The sequence below is a fragment of the Lissotriton helveticus genome, chromosome 6 (assembly GCF_964261635.1).
Source record: "Lissotriton helveticus chromosome 6, aLisHel1.1, whole genome shotgun sequence".
Taxonomy (NCBI): domain Eukaryota; kingdom Metazoa; phylum Chordata; class Amphibia; order Caudata; family Salamandridae; genus Lissotriton; species Lissotriton helveticus.
Window position 1 is genome coordinate 1,385,536,166 of NC_136067.1, and position 17,342 is coordinate 1,385,553,507.

At 48.1% G+C, this 17,342-nt stretch overlaps 1 protein-coding gene across 2 annotated transcripts in view; it reads left to right on the plus strand.

The window, feature by feature from the left end:
• The window catches only part of SLC22A16 (solute carrier family 22 member 16), a 466,664-nt gene extending 450,329 nt beyond the window's left edge, over positions 1 to 16,335 (plus strand). Inside the window, exon 8 of one of the 2 annotated variants that reach the window (XM_078649168.1) lies at positions 14,379 to 16,335. In XM_078649168.1, coding sequence (XP_078505294.1) covers positions 14,379 to 14,588 — 210 coding nt within the window. In that variant the 3' untranslated portion in view covers positions 14,589 to 16,335. The remainder of the gene's footprint in view (positions 1 to 14,378) is intronic. The other variant, XM_078649169.1, reaches the window with a different exon arrangement.
• Positions 16,336 to 17,342: the final 1,007 nt, after the last annotated feature.

Here is a 17,342-nt window from a genome sequence, read left to right on the forward strand (position 1 = left end):
AGTGTGCTACAGGCGCTCACAATACAAGAGCCATTTATACAAATTCATTCAAACAGGGTGGTGCTGCGCACTAACCCCAAGTTTCTTCCTAAGGTGGTGTCGCAGTTTCATGTCAATCAAACCATCGAACTGCCCGCGTTCTTTCCAAACCCTGAAACTGTGGCAGAAAGAATGCTCCACACGCTTGATGTCAAAAGGGCGTTAATGTACTACATTGACAGAACCAAACATTTTAGAAAGACACATCAACTCTTTGTTGCCTTCTCAGCCCAGCACAAAGGCAACCCCATTTCCAAAGCAGGAATAGCCAGGTGGATCGTTAAGTGTATTCAGATTTGCTATCAGAAAGCTAAGCGCACTTTAACGGTCCCCCTCAGGGCACACTCCACACGCAAGTTGGGGGCCTCCATGGCATTCCTAGGTAACATTCCTTTGGAAGACATTTGTAGAGCAGCCACATGGTCTACACCACATACGTTTACCAAACATTACTGTGTAGATGTGCATTCCAAACAGCAGGCAGCTGTAGGACAGGCTGTTCTTAAAACACTTTTTCAGACTTCTGCAGCTGGCACGGGCGGCCGCCGTTAATAGAGGGACTGCTATGTATTCTATGCTATAGATATGAATTCAGCAGCCCACATGCCTCGAACTGAATATGCTACTTACCAGTATGCACCTGTTCTTGGCATGTAGGGCTGCTGACATTCATATCGCCCGCCCTCCTCCCGGCGCCTGCAGCGGCTGCAGAATTTACACTTACTCTTAGCATGGTCATCGCTCACACTGTTACACTCCATCTTCGCCACAATGGCTAAAAACAATCTGGGGATGGAGTCGATGCCCATGCGCACTGTAGTCCAGGGGAGGAGCCACCTATCTCGTGATACTTCGAAGACTCTTCCAGGACAACAATGTGCAATCATCCGGACCCAACACTAGGCGGCGATCTATGCTATAGATATGAATGTCAGCAGCCCTACATGCCAAGAACAGATGCATACTGGCAAGTAGCATATTCATTTTCCTTACAATCCTTTAGCCCACGTATATTCCAAGTTAAAAATCTAATATGGGTTGTGCCTCCTCTGTGAACTCATAACAGCCGAATGTACCTGGTGTTTGTGGCTGTAATCATGTGACTTGTATATGGCATTTTCCCAATTAAAACCCCGGTCCGCTAGGGTGCTCCTTACCATGGCCAACTGGTGTGTGGTCTGTTGTAGCATTGCGTGTAAAAGTGACTCAGTCACATCTGTACAACTTACTAAGAAGAACATCCCCTTCCCACCCTCCACCCACACCAACCCCCCCAATTATATTGTGAATTATACCCCCCTACGAAACATAACCAACAGTGTGTCCTAAGTCGAGACCTGACGACTAGAATTGGGATCTTTCCACGGAGGTGTGGGGTCACCGGCACACAGCCCTGCCGAAGGCAGGGTGGCCGAGGGATAAAGGCACCGTTGGCACATTATTAACCTTAATTCACCATAACAATGACATACATAGTGTATATGAGGGCGATCTATCAAACCACTGAAGTAGTCGCGTCATATCTATTGCAGGTACTCAATGTCTATAACGTTAGTAAAGGATGACATGATAACTACAAGTGTAAGTAGTTTTAAGTCTTTGTCGCTCAGATTCTTCTCTGGACTCTGTTGTCCTTTTGCAGTGTTGCGCCTCGTTCCTCCCACTTGCTCTGCAAACTTAATTGCTGATTTAGTGTCTGTAAAATAGTTGGTGGTGACATTGAGGAAAATCAGAAAAATGGTCAGGCGATTTAGTCGATGTTTCTTAAGTAATTTTGCCCGGCGTTAAACGCCTCTAATACCATACGAAGTTTATCAAATAAAGAGGCAGGCGCTGGAGACAGGAAGACAGGAAACAAGTTTTATTCCGACGGAGCAGAACACATCAGATCGGACAACAAGGTATCGTCTCGAGGTGCTCTCTAACAGCCTCTCTGAGGCCTGGCCTTTTATACACTGGTTTACGACATGTGACCGCTCTTTATTACAATAAAGACATTGTGAAGTAATGAAAAAGACATTCCCGGTACCCCCCAGTTCCGGCTCATTCCAACACGTGGCTACAGTAGAGGTCCTCACCCCCCATACAATAGGAGGGGGCTATCACGCAGCTGAGTGTTCCGCCGATTCCTTTGGAATGTGTGCGCCTGATCGAATCTCAGGGGGTGGGGAGGTCATGATCAATAGTAGCTCCTTTGAAGAGGGGCGAGTGCATACAGTAGTGGGCAATAAACTGTATCCTCAGGCTAAGGGATGACTAGCGGTCCGTGCAGACAATCGGGCTCAGAGGAAGGGGTCATCAAAGGAGAGATATTCATGAAAGGAAGGATCGGTGTGGACAATCGAGCGTAGAGGAAGGGTTTATCAAAAGAGGGGTATTCATGGAAGGAAAGGAGGTGTTGGTCAGGCGCGGGGTGTGATTCCCAGAGACAGAGTCATGCGGAAGGGGAGGGTTCATGACTTGTGCATGTGAGAGCGGGGGCAGCCAGGGTGCATGGGGGATGCTTGCAGGGTCAGGGAAGTGCGCTGACGAGCGGTCGTGAACAGGGAGACCATGGTACCTAAAATGACTGTCGTGTATGTTCATACGTGAGTCTGAGGAATGGGCAAGATGGCGCAGATGATGTTCAGTTCACGAACTAAAATTCCACAGTCCTCCCTTTTAACATGTCTCGCCAGCTTGTCAATTCGGATCTATCCCCATAAGACCACGTATTTCTATCTCATAGAGGGGACTCATGTGCTCAGTTCTAAAGTCCAAAGTCTTAGGGCACATACAGTTAGAAATGAGTGAATACAAAGGTGGCAAACATTGAATACCTAAGCAACACCCACACAGTACCACGACTGGTATCAGTATAAATGTAAACAACCTCCATCCCCAGTCCTTCAAAGTGTCCCAAAACCAGCTTCCAAGCGACCATCCTTCTTGCTCCTGGTGAACCTCTGAGGATAGTCTGTGGAGGTGTTCGATTGCTTTGTAGACTGAAGGCGAGTTATCTGGCACGTAGGTGCAACAGCTGGAGCCGATGATGCGGCATGCTCCTCCACGGTCGGCCAGAACCACATCTAGAACAAGGCGGTTTTGAAGACCCACCAGGCGGACCGCCTGAAGCTCAGCCGTGTTGTTAGCGAGGATGCCAGCCGTGATGTTAATGGTTGTTTCTACTGCCTGAGTCAGGTGTCGGATAGCGCGGCTATTTGCCATTGGGCCCCACAGAGGAACAAGTCCCTTCACCGCATCCAGGAACTGTGCTCCGGTGGAGTCGGCTTGTCCAATGTCTCCGGCGCGCTTTTGCCGGTGATGGTAGGCTGGGGCCACATACGTGGGGGGAAGAATGAAGGCGATGTAGCACGTACCCCTCCAACCTTTCGGGAGCCAAGTGTAAGCTTTGGTGCCACAAACAAAGTACATATTCGGAGAAGCAACAAAGGAGGGGGGATCAACTGAGACCAATGTTCTGGTGATGTGGCAGGAACTGTGACCCACCAGCTGTGTTCCCTGGCCTTCGAGGCACACGAGACCTGTGACATTGATGACAGACAGGGCCACAGTCAGAGTGGCAGCCGTTCGCTTCCGCGGGTAGGAGAAGGTGGGTCTAGCTGGATTGTGGAGCACTTGCATTTCAACTCGTTCTTTGGCAGGGATGTTCATATGGAAGGCGGAACCTGAGGTCACAGGACAAAAGGGGGCAGACGTCCTTCCTGTTTTGTTCAGCCAGAACCCATAGTAGAAGTGTGACACTGTTTGACCAGAAGCGGCGTTGTCCTTGTGGCTTTCCTGCAAGAGGATCAACCAGGCGAGGCAGGAGCCGTGAACTGAGAAAGGAGAAGGGATGAAGGGGATGGAGTGTCCAGTGGCATGCGGGAGCAACCCGCAGATCCAGCAGTTCGTGGCATTTGCAGCAAGGTTGTGCTGGTGCAATAGTTGCACGAAGGAATTGTTCCAGAACTCCTTACGCCTTTCTCGGAGCTGAGGCGAAAGGGAGATCAGGTGGTGCTCTTTCATGGTGGTTGGCTGTGCAGTGGTCGGCAATATCTGATGAGCGGGTGTGCTTTCCTCCAAGATCCAGAAGGAAGTCATGAGGAGGAGGCAAAGGAGGAAGACAATGAAGAAGGCGATTGTCTTTGATTTGTGCAAATTGTCAGCCTTTGGGTTCCTGTAGTGGGTATTTCCGGTGGCTTCCATCATCTTCTTATCTGGCGCTTCCGTCATCTTCAAGGTGCTCGGTAATGGGCAGAACCACAGACTTTGTTTAGCTTCTCTCCGGGTAACCCTTGGTTGTTTTAGGCCACCGTTCTGAGATTTTAACTTAGTCCGTGGTCTACTTAGCCGAAGCTCCCTCCTTTTTGACGCAGGAAATACCCTTCCCGGGATGGCACAGTGGGATCAGAGAATTTTGCAAGTTCAAGTGCCTCGGTATCAGGATAGCAGTTCAGTGATGGCCGGTCTTTGTTCAGGAGCTCTTCTTGGGTGTCGACGTTTTCTGTCATGGCCAGGGTCGAGGAGACCTTCTTGCAGTGGTGTGCGTGCAGCCAGTGCCTTTTCCCCCTCTACTCGAAGAGCCGTCCGAGTGGTGATCAGTACTTGCCAGGGGCCCGTCCACCGGGGTTCCAGACTCTTTGCCCGTTGAAAATTCCGGACTAAAACATAGTCTCCCGGTTGGATATCGTGACCGGGCCCCTTGGAAGCATCGGGGATGGCCTGCTGCACCTGTTGATGAATGACAGACAACGTTTTAGTTAATTTGTATAAATAATCTGACAGCAGGACGTCGGGGACGTCGTGAATGGAGGTCGGTTTGGGGGCAGTCCAGAGGTTCATTGGTCGCCCAAACACAACCTCGTAGGGGGTCAAGTGGTGCTTAGTGGGAGTGGAGCGCATCGATAGCAATGCCAGTGGGAGGGCATCTGGCCACTTAAGTCCTGTGGTGGCCACTATTTTTGACAGTTTCAGTTTCAGTGTAGCATTGTGTCGCTCAACTAGGCCAGCGGATTGGGGGTGGAAGACCGCATGAAACCTCTGCTTTACCCCCAGCCCCTTCAAGATTAGTTGGATAACTTCAGCTATGAAGTGGGGGCCATTGTCGCTCCATAAAATTCGACAAAGGCCGTAGCGAGGGAAAAACTCTTTCAGTAGTACTTTGGCAGTAGTCATGGCAGTGTTATCACGGGTTGGATAGGCTTCCACCCATTTGCTGAAGGCGCATACAATGACTAATACGTACTTCAAGCCTTGGCATCTCTCCAGCTGGATGTAATCCATCTGGAGCACCTCAAAGGGGTGGTCGGGGATCCCAAACCCTCCCCGGGGTACCACAGTTCCTTTCCCGGGGTTGTGTTGTAGGCAGATAAGGCACTGCTGGACCAGGCGTTTGGCTGAGTCGGGGATTTTGTTGTTGTGCCAGACTTTGGAAATGAGTTCAATCATGGGGGCAGAACCTATGTGTGCAGGGGAGTGTGCCATAGTCAGTATGGGAATCAAGTATGAATCAGGCAGCAACCATTTGTTTGTGTCTTTTGTCCGCCAGCAGCCTTCATCGTCCTTTAGACCCACCCGTGCCCACTCAGTCAGTTCGTAAGGTGTGCTGGCCGACTGGATGTCCCTAATCGTTTCCCTAGCGTCAGTCCATTTTTCTGCTTGTGACCTGGTCACATACATGCGTGTCGTCGTCCTATTCTCAGCTGTGGTTCGGGCAGTGATGTCGGCCAGTGCGTTTCCCTGTCCAACTAAGTCCGTCACCTTCTTGTGTGCCTGGCATTTGATCACTGCTAATCGTTTGGGGAGGAGAACTGCTTCAATCAGGGCGGAGACTAGATCTCCGTGAAGGATGGGCGTGCCGTGGGACGTCAGGAATCCCCTTTCCCTCCACAAGAGCCCAAAATGATGAACCACCCCGAAGGCATACTGGCTGTCCGTGTAAATGTTCGCCGTGGTTCCTGCTGCTATGATACATGCTCGTGTGAGGGCAATTAGCTCTGCCGCCTGTGCGGATCGTTGCGTGATGCGGGCTGTTTCAACTACTGTTCGGGCTGTCGTCACCGCATAGGCAGCTGAAGTGGTGCCGTCTGGGAGTTTGATACAAGAGCCGTCTACCCATAGTTCTCCATCAGGGTCTGTAAAAGCAATGTCTCGGAGGTCAATTCTACTCCTGGTCTGTTCGTCCGTGAGGGTCACACAGTCGTGTATAGGGGGCACATCGGGGTCATTTTCAGGCAAGGGCAACAGTGTAGCAGGATTCAAAGTCGTGCATCTCGTCAGAGTGATGTGGGGTGCAAGTAGAGTCAATTCGTACCCCGTCAGTCGTGCACTAGTCAGGTGTTGAGTCTTGGTCTGGTTCAAAAGGGTGTCAACTGCGTGGGGTACTAACACCGTGAGAGAGTTCGAAAGTACAATTCCCTCACTCTGACGGATAGAGACAGCAGCGGCGGCTACTGCTCGAAGGCAGGCAGGTAAAGCTCTGGCGACTGGGTCAAGGGTGGCAGAGAAGTAGGCACAAGGGCGTTGTTTGGAGCCGATGGGCTGAGTTAGAACAGACACTGCGCATCCCTCCCTTTCGTGAGTGAAGAGGGAGAAGGGCTTGGAGTAATCTGGTGTTCCTAGGACGGGTGCCGAGCAAAGGGCATCCCGCAACTCCTTAAAGGACACTTGGCATTCGGGGGTCCAAGGGAGTGGGAAGGGAACATCTTTGGCCAACAGGGAAAGTAGGGGTTTTATAATGAGACTGAAATTTGGTAACCATTGTCGGCAAAAAGAGGTAAGGCCCACCAATGAACGGACTTGCTTCTGTGTTTTTGGGATGGGGGTGTCTAGGATGGTTTGGATTCGGTCGGGCGTAAGTTTCCTCCCTTCTTTGGACAGGAGATGGCCTAGGTATGTCACTTGAGGCTGGCAGAACTGCAGTTTCTTTTTGGAGACTTTGTGGCCATTCTCCGCAAGAAAGTGCAAGAGTTGGATAGTGGCCGTGATTGCAAGTGGAGTGGTGTCGGCCGCCAAAAGGATATCATCGACATATTGGATCAACACCACTCCATCTGGTAGCTGGACGGCGTCCAGCTGTCTTTTGAGGGCCTGGCTGTAAATGCTGGGACTTTCAGTGTAGCCCTGGGGAGCTCTACAAAATCGGTACGAACGGTTTTTTAAGGTGAAGCCGAAGAGATAACGGCTGTCTGGATGGATGGGGATAGAGAAAAATGCATTCTTGAGATCAATAACGGTGAAGGTGGTGCAGTGGACGGGATGAGGGTCAGAATGGTGGTGATGTCTGAGACTACGGGGTACTGTGGCACCACCACTTTGTTGACTTCTCGCAGGTCGATGATGAAGCGGTACGCTTTCTCATCTCCCTCACCTTGCTTCTTAACAATGGGTAGGATAGGGCTGTTGCAGACATTACTAACCACTTCCTCTACCACTCCTGCATCTACCAGGGACTGAATAATCGCTACCAATGCCTTCTCGCCTTCGGGCGATATCCGGTACTGTGGGAGTTTCGGGAGTATTGCGTCTGGTCGAACAGTTATGTGCACAGGGTCGATCATCATTCGTCCTACATCCGAGTCGTTTCTGGCCCATAGGTACAGGGGTAGGGTGTCGAGCAAGGATAGGTCAGCATCAGTTATAGAGTACATATGTCGTGCGGGGCGGGATCTGGACATGCTCGGGTTGTCGTACAGGATGACTCGGACTCCATCTGGGGAACACCTAATAGTAGCTCGGAAATGTTTTAGTAAATCAATACCCATAATGGCGTCAGGGGAGTTGGAGGAGAGCAGAAATGTTGTGTCAGTGGGGTTGTTTCCTAGGTCAAAGGAGATAGGTACAGACAGGGGATTAGTGGAGGGCGTTCCATCGAAACCTATCGATGTAATGTGTGAGCCAGACAAGGGTGCCCTTGGAATCAGTCGCTTTGATAATACACTACGTGTCGCTCCAGTGTCTACCAAGAATGGAGACTTTGTACCCAGGACCTTAGCGGTGACGTAAGGACCTTGCTGGTCAACACAGAGCTCGACTGGATCCCTCCCTTGCCCCTGGCAGTCCTATGCGAAGTCGGGAGTGTTCTCACTGTCAGATAGTTGGTACTGGTTCTGTCGGGGACGGTCAAATGTGTTCGATCTTCCTGGTCTGTCGCTGTTGGTGTCGTTTGTGTATCCCCGCCCCTGCCCTCTAGTCCTGGGGCCATTCGTCATGTCCCTCGTTTCTTTATTTTTAATTAGTTCCAGAAGAACCGGACATTGAGACTTCCAATGCCCGAATCCTTTGCAAAATGCACACTGATTATCTTCTATGTTCCTACGTCCAGAGTAGGGAGTGGGTGTGCGGTCCTTTGGGGGTGGATTTCTAGGGGCGATTGATTGGTAGCTCCCCCTGTGTAGTTCTTTCCCGACTGCCACCCCTTGTATCTGGGCTATCATCACCCTTTCTTTCAAATCTTTCTTCTTTCTCTCGGTTGCCCTATCATTCTCATTCTTTTGGTGTTCGTAGTACTGAGCCATTTGGAGGATAGCGGCGGGTTTGGAGGCCCCCCAACTACTCTCGCTCGTTTGTAACTTTTGGGAAACCTCTTGTGACAGACCCTTTACGTAGTTTTGCACAAATAGGTGTTGTCCGGTTGCGGTGGTCATGTCTTGGCCACTGTAGTCGGAGAACACCGTTTCAAATCGGGAGAAGTATTCTGATACGTCTTCCTGGGGTTTCTGACGGCAAGCTGTGACTATTGACCAATCTACCTTTTTCTCTGGGATCAAGGTTTTTAGCTTCTGGACTATTTTGTCCGGAAGTTCCAGTATGTCTTTTATCGGTTTCCTTCCGGGCTCTCGTCGTCTATCTAGCTCACTGAGTTGATTCCAGGTATGTCCGAACAGATCTGTGTGATCGGCTTTCCGGATTTGCTTCCACACGTCAGCCGGCAGACATAACCCGAAAAACAAATCAACGTCTGCTAGAGTCATTATCGTTGAGCCCAAGGCTGTGCCTAATTCGGTGTAAAATGCTGTCGGGTTCTTCCTTAAATTAGGCAGGGTTTGCCTAAAGGTTAAAATATCTTGTCGATCCCATGGTTGGTAAACCCAATTGTACACAACCCTCCCTTTTGCATCTGCGTGGTTGATATCGTCGTTTGTTCCCTGACCTCTTGGGGGAACCCAGTAGGGGGCGGCTTCTCTGATAGGCATCATAGTGTTGGCTACTTCTAATGGGGACTCAGCTGTTTCAGGGACTGTGATCTTAACCTCCGGTTTCTGTTCCGTGAGGTGGCGGAAGACTTCAAGCGTTTGCATGAAGAGGTCCGTCACATCGCGCTCAGTCCCATCTCCAACATCGACCTTTCAATATAGAGCCGTCAGCTTAGCAGGACCCTTATTTTGATACCTATCCTCATATGCGTTCAGGGTGTGGTAGCTGAACCGTAAAATGAAATGCCGTCTGTGGCTACCGGCATGTGAATTGTGCATAACCATCGTATATTCTTCGCTCTCCTTCCGTTCTACCAGTGTCTTTGCTATCTTGTCAATCCCATCCCGCTCGTCTTTGCTCAACCTATTTGGTCTGGCTGTTGGCTGCTTGCTAGTCTCGAGTTCATCTGATGTTGTTACCAATGTGGCCGGTGCGAAGGCCGTAAGAGCCGGGGCACTAGCGCTAGGGTCACCCTCGCCCGCACTCAGAACTGGTAGGTGCTGTGCTAGAGGCTGGCAGGGGGCATAAGGAGGGGGCATGTAGATAATCGGAGGACCTAGCAGTAACTCGTCGTTTGCCCGTTGTTTGGAGGGCATCTCCGGGTAGAGCGTAGAGGGGGTCCTAACAGGGCATTGGCCTGCCGACCCTGATTCTTGCGTTTGTCGAACTTCCTCTCTCCTTCTTATTTCTTCATCTAGTTCCTTAGCGGCCAGGTGGGCTGCCTTTCGTAACTCTTTCCCTATTTTTGCTTCTTCTCTTTTCCTTTGTTGCTCTGCTTCTTTGCGCCACATGCCGATACTATCGAGCATGGTGGGCGTTGCCTTATTTGTTCTAACAGCTGCTTCTAACGTTTTTATTTTATGATCATCAAAGGAACCTATCAGTGGCCACTGACTTTCGGGGTCCTTTTTTGTATATTTATGCCATAACTTACTATAAGCTATAGCGACTAGTCCTTGCTTAGTGAACATGTCCTTATTAGGGGTGCCTTCCAATGGAGCTGGATGGTTCATCTCTAATAAGCGGTCCGGGTTGTACCAACTACCAATCAGTGGGGAGAAGACAGGCATGACAGATTACAACGGGGGACAAAGGTCCGCACTACCTATCTTTCACTATTTGCAAAGACTAGACAGAATATTGCTATTCTACGTTATTTGCAAGCAGAGAACCTCAAAAGAACTATACTCCAAACAATCTATGTTCGGTCAATCAATCAGTGGGGAGAAAAATAGGTACGGCAGATTACAATGGGGGACAAAAGTCCGCGTTACCTACCCTTCACTATCCGCAAAGGGAGATAGAATATTCCTATTCCTCCCCGTTTGCAGGCAGCGAATATCTCAAAGAGCGACAAAGCAAATACTAGTATTTCAATCAATCAAACAATTAATCAATTGGCAATTCGTCGTGTGTCACGACCGCATGGACAGTTTCTCGTCTTCCGCTTCCAGTGCCCGATCGTCCTCTACTCTCTGTTGCTACCGCGGCACTCCTGATGGTTCCCAGTCAGGACCGTAGATCACTCGGGAGAGGTCTGCTCGGAACCAGTGAAGTTCGGATGATCGGCTGTCAGACGAGGGTCTATCGGACAGGAGCTCTCCCGATCGTTGCAGTCGTTCACTCTGTCGTCGGGACCTCTCCCACTGGATCCACGTGTCGCTGATGGGCCCCACGCTTGGGACGCCAATTGAGGAAAATCAGAAAAATGGTCAGGCGATTTAGTCGATGTTTCTTAAGTAATTTTGCCCGGCGTTAAACGCCTCTAATACCATACGAAGTTTATCAAATAAAGAGGCAGGCGCTGGAGACAGGAAGACAGGAAACAAGTTTTATTCCGACGGAGCAGAACACATCAGATCGGACAACAAGGTATCGTCTCGAGGTGCTCTCTAACAGCCTCTCTGAGGCCTGGCCTTTTATACACTGGTTTACGACATGTGACCGCTCTTTATTACAATAAAGACATTGTGAAGTAATGAAAAAGACATCCCCGGTACCCCCCAGTTCCGGCTCATTCCAACACGTGGCTACAGTAGAGGTCCTCACCCCCCATACAATAGGAGGGGGCTATCACGCAGCTGAGTGTTCCGCCGATTCCTTTGGAATGTGTGCGCCTGATCGAATCTCAGGGGGTGGGGAGGTCATGATCAATAGTAGCTCCTTTGAAGAGGGGCGAGTGCATACAGTAGTGGGCAATAAACTGTATCCTCAGGCTAAGGGATGACCAGCGGTCCGTGCAGACAATCGGGCTCAGAGGAAGGGGTCATCAAAGGAGAGATATTCATGAAAGGAAGGATCGGTGTGGACAATCGAGCGTAGAGGAAGGGTTTATCAAAAGAGGGGTATTCATGGAAGGAAAGGAGGTGTTGGTCAGGCGCGGGGTGTGATTCCCAGAGACAGAGTCATGCGGAAGGGGAGGGTTCATGACTTGTGCATGTGAGAGCGGGGGCAGCCAGGGTGCATGGGGGATGCTTGCAGGGTCAGGGAAGTGCGCTGACGAGCGATCGTGAACAGGGAGACCATGGTACCTAAAATGGCTGTCGTGTATGTTCATACGTGAGTCTGAGGAATGGGCAAGATGGCGCAGATGATGTTCAGTTCACGAACTAAAATTCCACAACATCGTACGTGGCCTTCAGTTTTACAGGGTACAATAGCGCATATGGGATCTCCGCTTGTAGGAGTAAACGTTTGACTGGGGCGAATTCATGCCTGGCCACCTGTACCGATGGGGTGAAATCGGGAAAGAAGGAGACGGTGTTGCCTTTATATTAAATGGACCCCTTTTCCCTGGCCAGGCGAAGCACCGTATCTCGATCTCGGTAATTCAGCAACCGGACCAGGATTGGGCGTGGAGTGGCGCCCACAGGTGACCTAGGGCCCAGGGTACGGTGCGCACGTTCCACGATAAAGACTGATTACAGGTCGCCTCCGAACAAATCACTCAACAACTCCTCCACAAAAGTCTCCATTTTAGCAATGGCAGTCGTTTCAGGAATTCCCATTATGCAGACATTATTGCGTCTGGATCTGGCATCTAAATCGTCATTTTTGGCTCTATTAGGGTCAAGACCTTGTCCATTAGCAGCAACTGTTCCTTGGCCTCCACCTGGAAATTGTGGGCATACGATGAGCAATTTTCTAGTTGGTCCAGCCTGGTTTCGTGCATGTCCACACGTTTCTTAACCTGGTCCAGTTTCGCAGTGAAGACATCGAGTTTGATATTGATTGTCTTAAGACAGGATCTCATATCCAGCAGAAGAGCACGTAGATCTCCGCCATGTTCGTCGGTGTGCATTGTGGGGGTGTTATCACCCTCACCTTCAGTCCCAGAGTCTGTTTGGCGCATATGTCTTCTGCTGTCAAATGACAACTTAGATTGTTTGGTGTCTGTTTTTCCCATTTCTGCGCTGGACTTGGCCAACGTAGTTATAATAACAGCAGACTGCTCTGCCATCGCAGTTCACTACAAGATGCACAGTCTGGGACTGGCCTGTATCACGTTGATAGGTATATCTTCTAAAGGCTGTCCGTGTTTTCAGCATTCAATTCTATTGCCTCCTTAACGCTGCAGGTGCATAGTCGGGAGTGCAAATTAGGTGATCAGAGGGAGCTGCTATTACAAACACTGTATGGAGTGCGTTTCCCCAGCACATGCTTCAATACCCCCTCCAGGCTTCTCGGCGCCTTGTTACCCAGCTAGGACTCTCTTGTTATGCGGCTCTGTGCGGTAGTATGTTTATGCTGCTATGGTTGATGTTGTCATGTCTCTTTCTGGTACTATCAGCCTTTTAACCTGGCGATCTGGTACCCAGAATGATGACAGTTTGCAATATTACCCAGGGCATCCACATGCAGTTGTATCCCAAAAACCTTGTTCGGTAGGGGGGGTCAAAGGCCCAGCAGGAGACCTCCCGATGCGCGCAGCGGGGGCTCACCAGGAGGGGAGGCCAACGCCAAGTCCAGGTCACAAAGCAAGCCATGCCGGTCCTCTCATCCCCTCGGCTCCCTCCTCTACCTCTTCACTGCATCTTCAGCATTGGAAACTGCATGGCCTGCCGAGCAGCACTGGAGGCTCTCGATGTGCCGCCATCCGTCCCACCTCACTCCTCAGGGGCAAATGGCGCTGCTGCTACTAGTTCGCTGGTGTCTCCTGCACACGGATTCCCACTCCGCTTCACCGGATAGCTGCGCTGATATCAGCCGAGGTGAACTCCGATGCAATCGCCTCACTGCCCGCAGCGCACCAGTCACAGCACCGGACCTTCCTTAGCTGCTCAATGAACGCCTTAAATATTGTAGGGTGTGCCCTCAAAGCGGTATCAAACTTTACGCTGCAGTGTCGGGGGCTCGATTCTTGATGTTGTAGGTGCCGCTGGTGCTGAGTAAGGATGGCATCTTACAGGATCCTGTCTCGGCCGGCAGAACACACTCAAGGAGCGGCCATCTTGCTGCTTGGCGCGACCATTCCCCCCAAGTCCTAACCTTACATTAGGGATCTGTTCAACCTAGAAGTGATGGGTTGCGCATACATCTATAGACGGGTAACCTCGCTTTGAGCATTATGAACAGTGTTCCTATAACTGATACTAATGAAGCTATGGATGCAAAACTAGTATCAGAAGAGTGGACATTGGTCCTAATGTCTGCAGATTACACTCTCCCAATGAGAAAATGGCAACAGTTTTGCAATAAATATTTCAGTTTTCTGTTCTTGTTCAAATATGACATGAAACAGGTGAAATATGTAACTGTAGCTTTAAATCAAAACTCAATAAAAGGAAACACCAATTGGTTGGAAACACAATTCTAGTTGCAGAGATGTAGTACTCCGGTTTTAGACCTTTGTGATGACAGATGGTGAGGCTGAGTACTATCACTATCATTCCGAAAGCATCTTAATGGGTGCAACACAAGCCAACTGTGATGCCTGATCTATGGGTGTAAATGTTTGTGCTGTGGCTTTAACCATACTGACATCACAAACCAAGCTTTTCATTAACTGCAAGTAGAAGTCTCAAAACAAATTCTGGGAAGTAGGAAGTAGTAGAATATATCTACAGATTTGTTTAGCTGCAGTGATTTAAAATATGTATAAGTATATGTGCATTTAATACATTTCTGCTCTGTGTCAAGTTGACATATTGTATTTCTTTCAGCTTCTGGTTGGACTTATGGCTCTACTGACCGGAATATTAACTCTAATGCTGCCCGAAACCCTCGGGAGGCCACTGACCAATACTTTCGAGGAGGCTGCGGAACTGGAGGCTGCTACCGAGAACAAAACCGCAAACTCAGTACAAGATCAGAATGGAGTAGCATTAGACATCATGGTGCCGCTCGTCCAAGAGAAGCAATCTGCTAATTAGTAACTGATGTTTTATGCATATTAGACCTCTACAAGTACGGATAAACTACGCTTTTATTTCTAACAGATATGCCTTCTGAGAAGGAATAAAGGATATTCAGGTTTAAGCATACCTTAGGTCTGCAGAAAAGCTTGAGTCCCTTCTTCCAAGGAGGTTGGAAATTCTGTTACTGCATGGTATTGGCATTATCCCGCATTGTTTTACTGCTCGATTCCAGATTTCCCAGTTCAGAATAATATCTATTATGTGGTTTCGGTCTTATTTTTTGATCAAACTGCAAATGATGCCCTTTTTTTAACTGGTTTCCCGAGGCAACCAGGCAAATGCGCAAGGAAACTACCTTGTTCCAGGTGCAATTTGTGCCCGACTTGTATGACTTCAGATTCACATCAGGACTGAGAATGAGCGCTATAGTGTGGGCTTCTGAATAGGCGCTGTTACTTTTGGGCACATTGGAGATAAGTTGGATCTCTTTGCCCTCTGTTTGATGCTCACATATTGTATTTCTATTTTAATGCCATGTCTGCAAAGGTGAAGAAGACTTGCCGAATGGATGCAATAGTGTCACAAATTATCTTGATTTATTTATCTTTTTAAGCAATTTTAAATATGAATGCTTAAAACTCCCACATTGAGTGTATTTAGAAAATGTAAATGTACAAATGTAAGTCTGTTGTTTAGGTGAGGTCGTTACAAAAATAAGTGCTTAAGTGACATGTCAAAGATTACATTTGCCTGTATACTGCAGCACTGAAGTGATTATGTTGAGTTGGTAAGGATTTCACTTCTAGAGTAGGTTCCCAAAATATCCCTAGGGATTTTTTTAAACAATAGAATAGGATAATTGTATGAAAATTAATCAAGTTAGTTTTAAATTGGCATGTTTACAATTAAATTAAAATAACCTGGATAGTTAATAATCACAAATTACATATATTGGAATACCATATATGAGTACAGGTTTGTGTCTCTGTATCATTCATTAAAAGTGTTGCTGGTAAAAGTGAGGCATTTAATGATTTAGCACTACAAAAGCTGCCAAGCAAATTACACTACTCTGGACGTTTTTTAAAGGCACTGTGCTTGACGCATTGCTAATGGTTGAAGAGTCAGAATATTAGTGCATTAGATGCCTTCTGCTGCCATGGTTTAATGATTTGTATGTTATTATGATTTGGGAACATATTTTTCTTTATCTACTTTATCTCTTGTTGACTTGATAGACAGTCTTTATGATTATAGCAAGCTTGTTTTTTATGCTTGTTTTCTGAAGAAAAAAAAACCTGTCCTTTACAAAAATTAAAGTTTTCTAGAAAGTTACCATAGGAAGGAATTTGAGGCGGGCCAAAGTCCTCATTGATAAATGATCTATCTTCGAATAAATTCTCTTTTGAAAGTTCTCATTTCACGCAGGAGCATGTGCACCTTTCTAGCTCAAGAATCTCATGTTTTGGCCAAGCCTTTGAGTACAAAAATAACAGTATCAGGTAATACAAAGATCTTTATGCTGAGACTTTTGACTGTTGATACTGTAACTCTTTTGGTAACATGGTTCAATCAATGCTTCATAACAGGAGTTCTTAAAATGTATTTACTGGGACCACTGCATCTGAAGATTGCAGTGTTGCTACTTCGTTCTTCCACTACACAAACTCAATCATGGTATGATTTGAAGAGGACCATCTACAAGCCTGACTAGAGAAGAATCCCTACCCCTTGTGAAGATGAATGGAGATCGTTCAAAACTGTCAACACTCAACAAGCATTGGCATAGCCAATAGGTCTCGCTTTTGAGACCTTATAAGTATTTAGTTATGCAGCCGAATAACCTTGGGAGGCACAGCGAAAGGTAATCAGATACAGTGGGGGAGAGATAAAACAAGAGCGGCCGGGAAACTGAAAGTACGGCCGGCCAGCCATGATTAATTAGGGGAGGAGAAGCCGCAGAGGGCACGCTGGGCGAAGCCCTTTGATGTGCTGTGCGGCCGTGAAAAAATGCAATTAGGAGGGAGGGAGGCTGATGCGCGTGCTTGTTTGGTCACGTGATTCACGTGAACTCAAAGAAAACTGCAGCAAAAAGCCCTTGGTTTGACGAGCTTTTTGAGCACTTGAATTCTCGCTCCGCTCAATGCGCTTGCGCGCATTGATAGGTCGCGAGACCTAAAAATGGCCCCGGACACAATTTGTGGGATTCAGTTTAACAACTTTATGGGCGCTGGTGTAACTACAACAGTGTTAAATATGGATTTCATTTTGCTGGTGGAGGATTTATCTTTCACAAAAGTAACTCTTTCATGAAGTATTAACTGAATGCTTGTTCTTGAATTCCATGTTTTGTGTAAATAAAGGGCAATTGATGCACCATATGAAACAAATTATTTCTCTATATATGTGAGCATACCTGTTGTAGAAAGTAGAGGTAAGATGTTATAATTTACCATATATCCATAACACCGTACTGCAAGGCAAATTTCTGCTTCTGTTTTCTTGTAAATCTCCAGTGCGAGAACTATAGTTTGCGAGATAGGTAGATGTATTAACTAAGAGAGATTGATACTAGTGGACATATTGTCAGAACGGTTATGATTTGTGTAGCCAGTGAAATAGTGTGTACAGAAGTGTCAATAACTTAGACAACACTTGACATTCCTTTCTCCTAAGGCAGGGATCTTCAAACCTTTGTAGGTTGAACTCCCCCCCCAGCTGAATTTCTTTAAATGTCGGACCTCCCCACCACCTGACAGAAATTTCTGG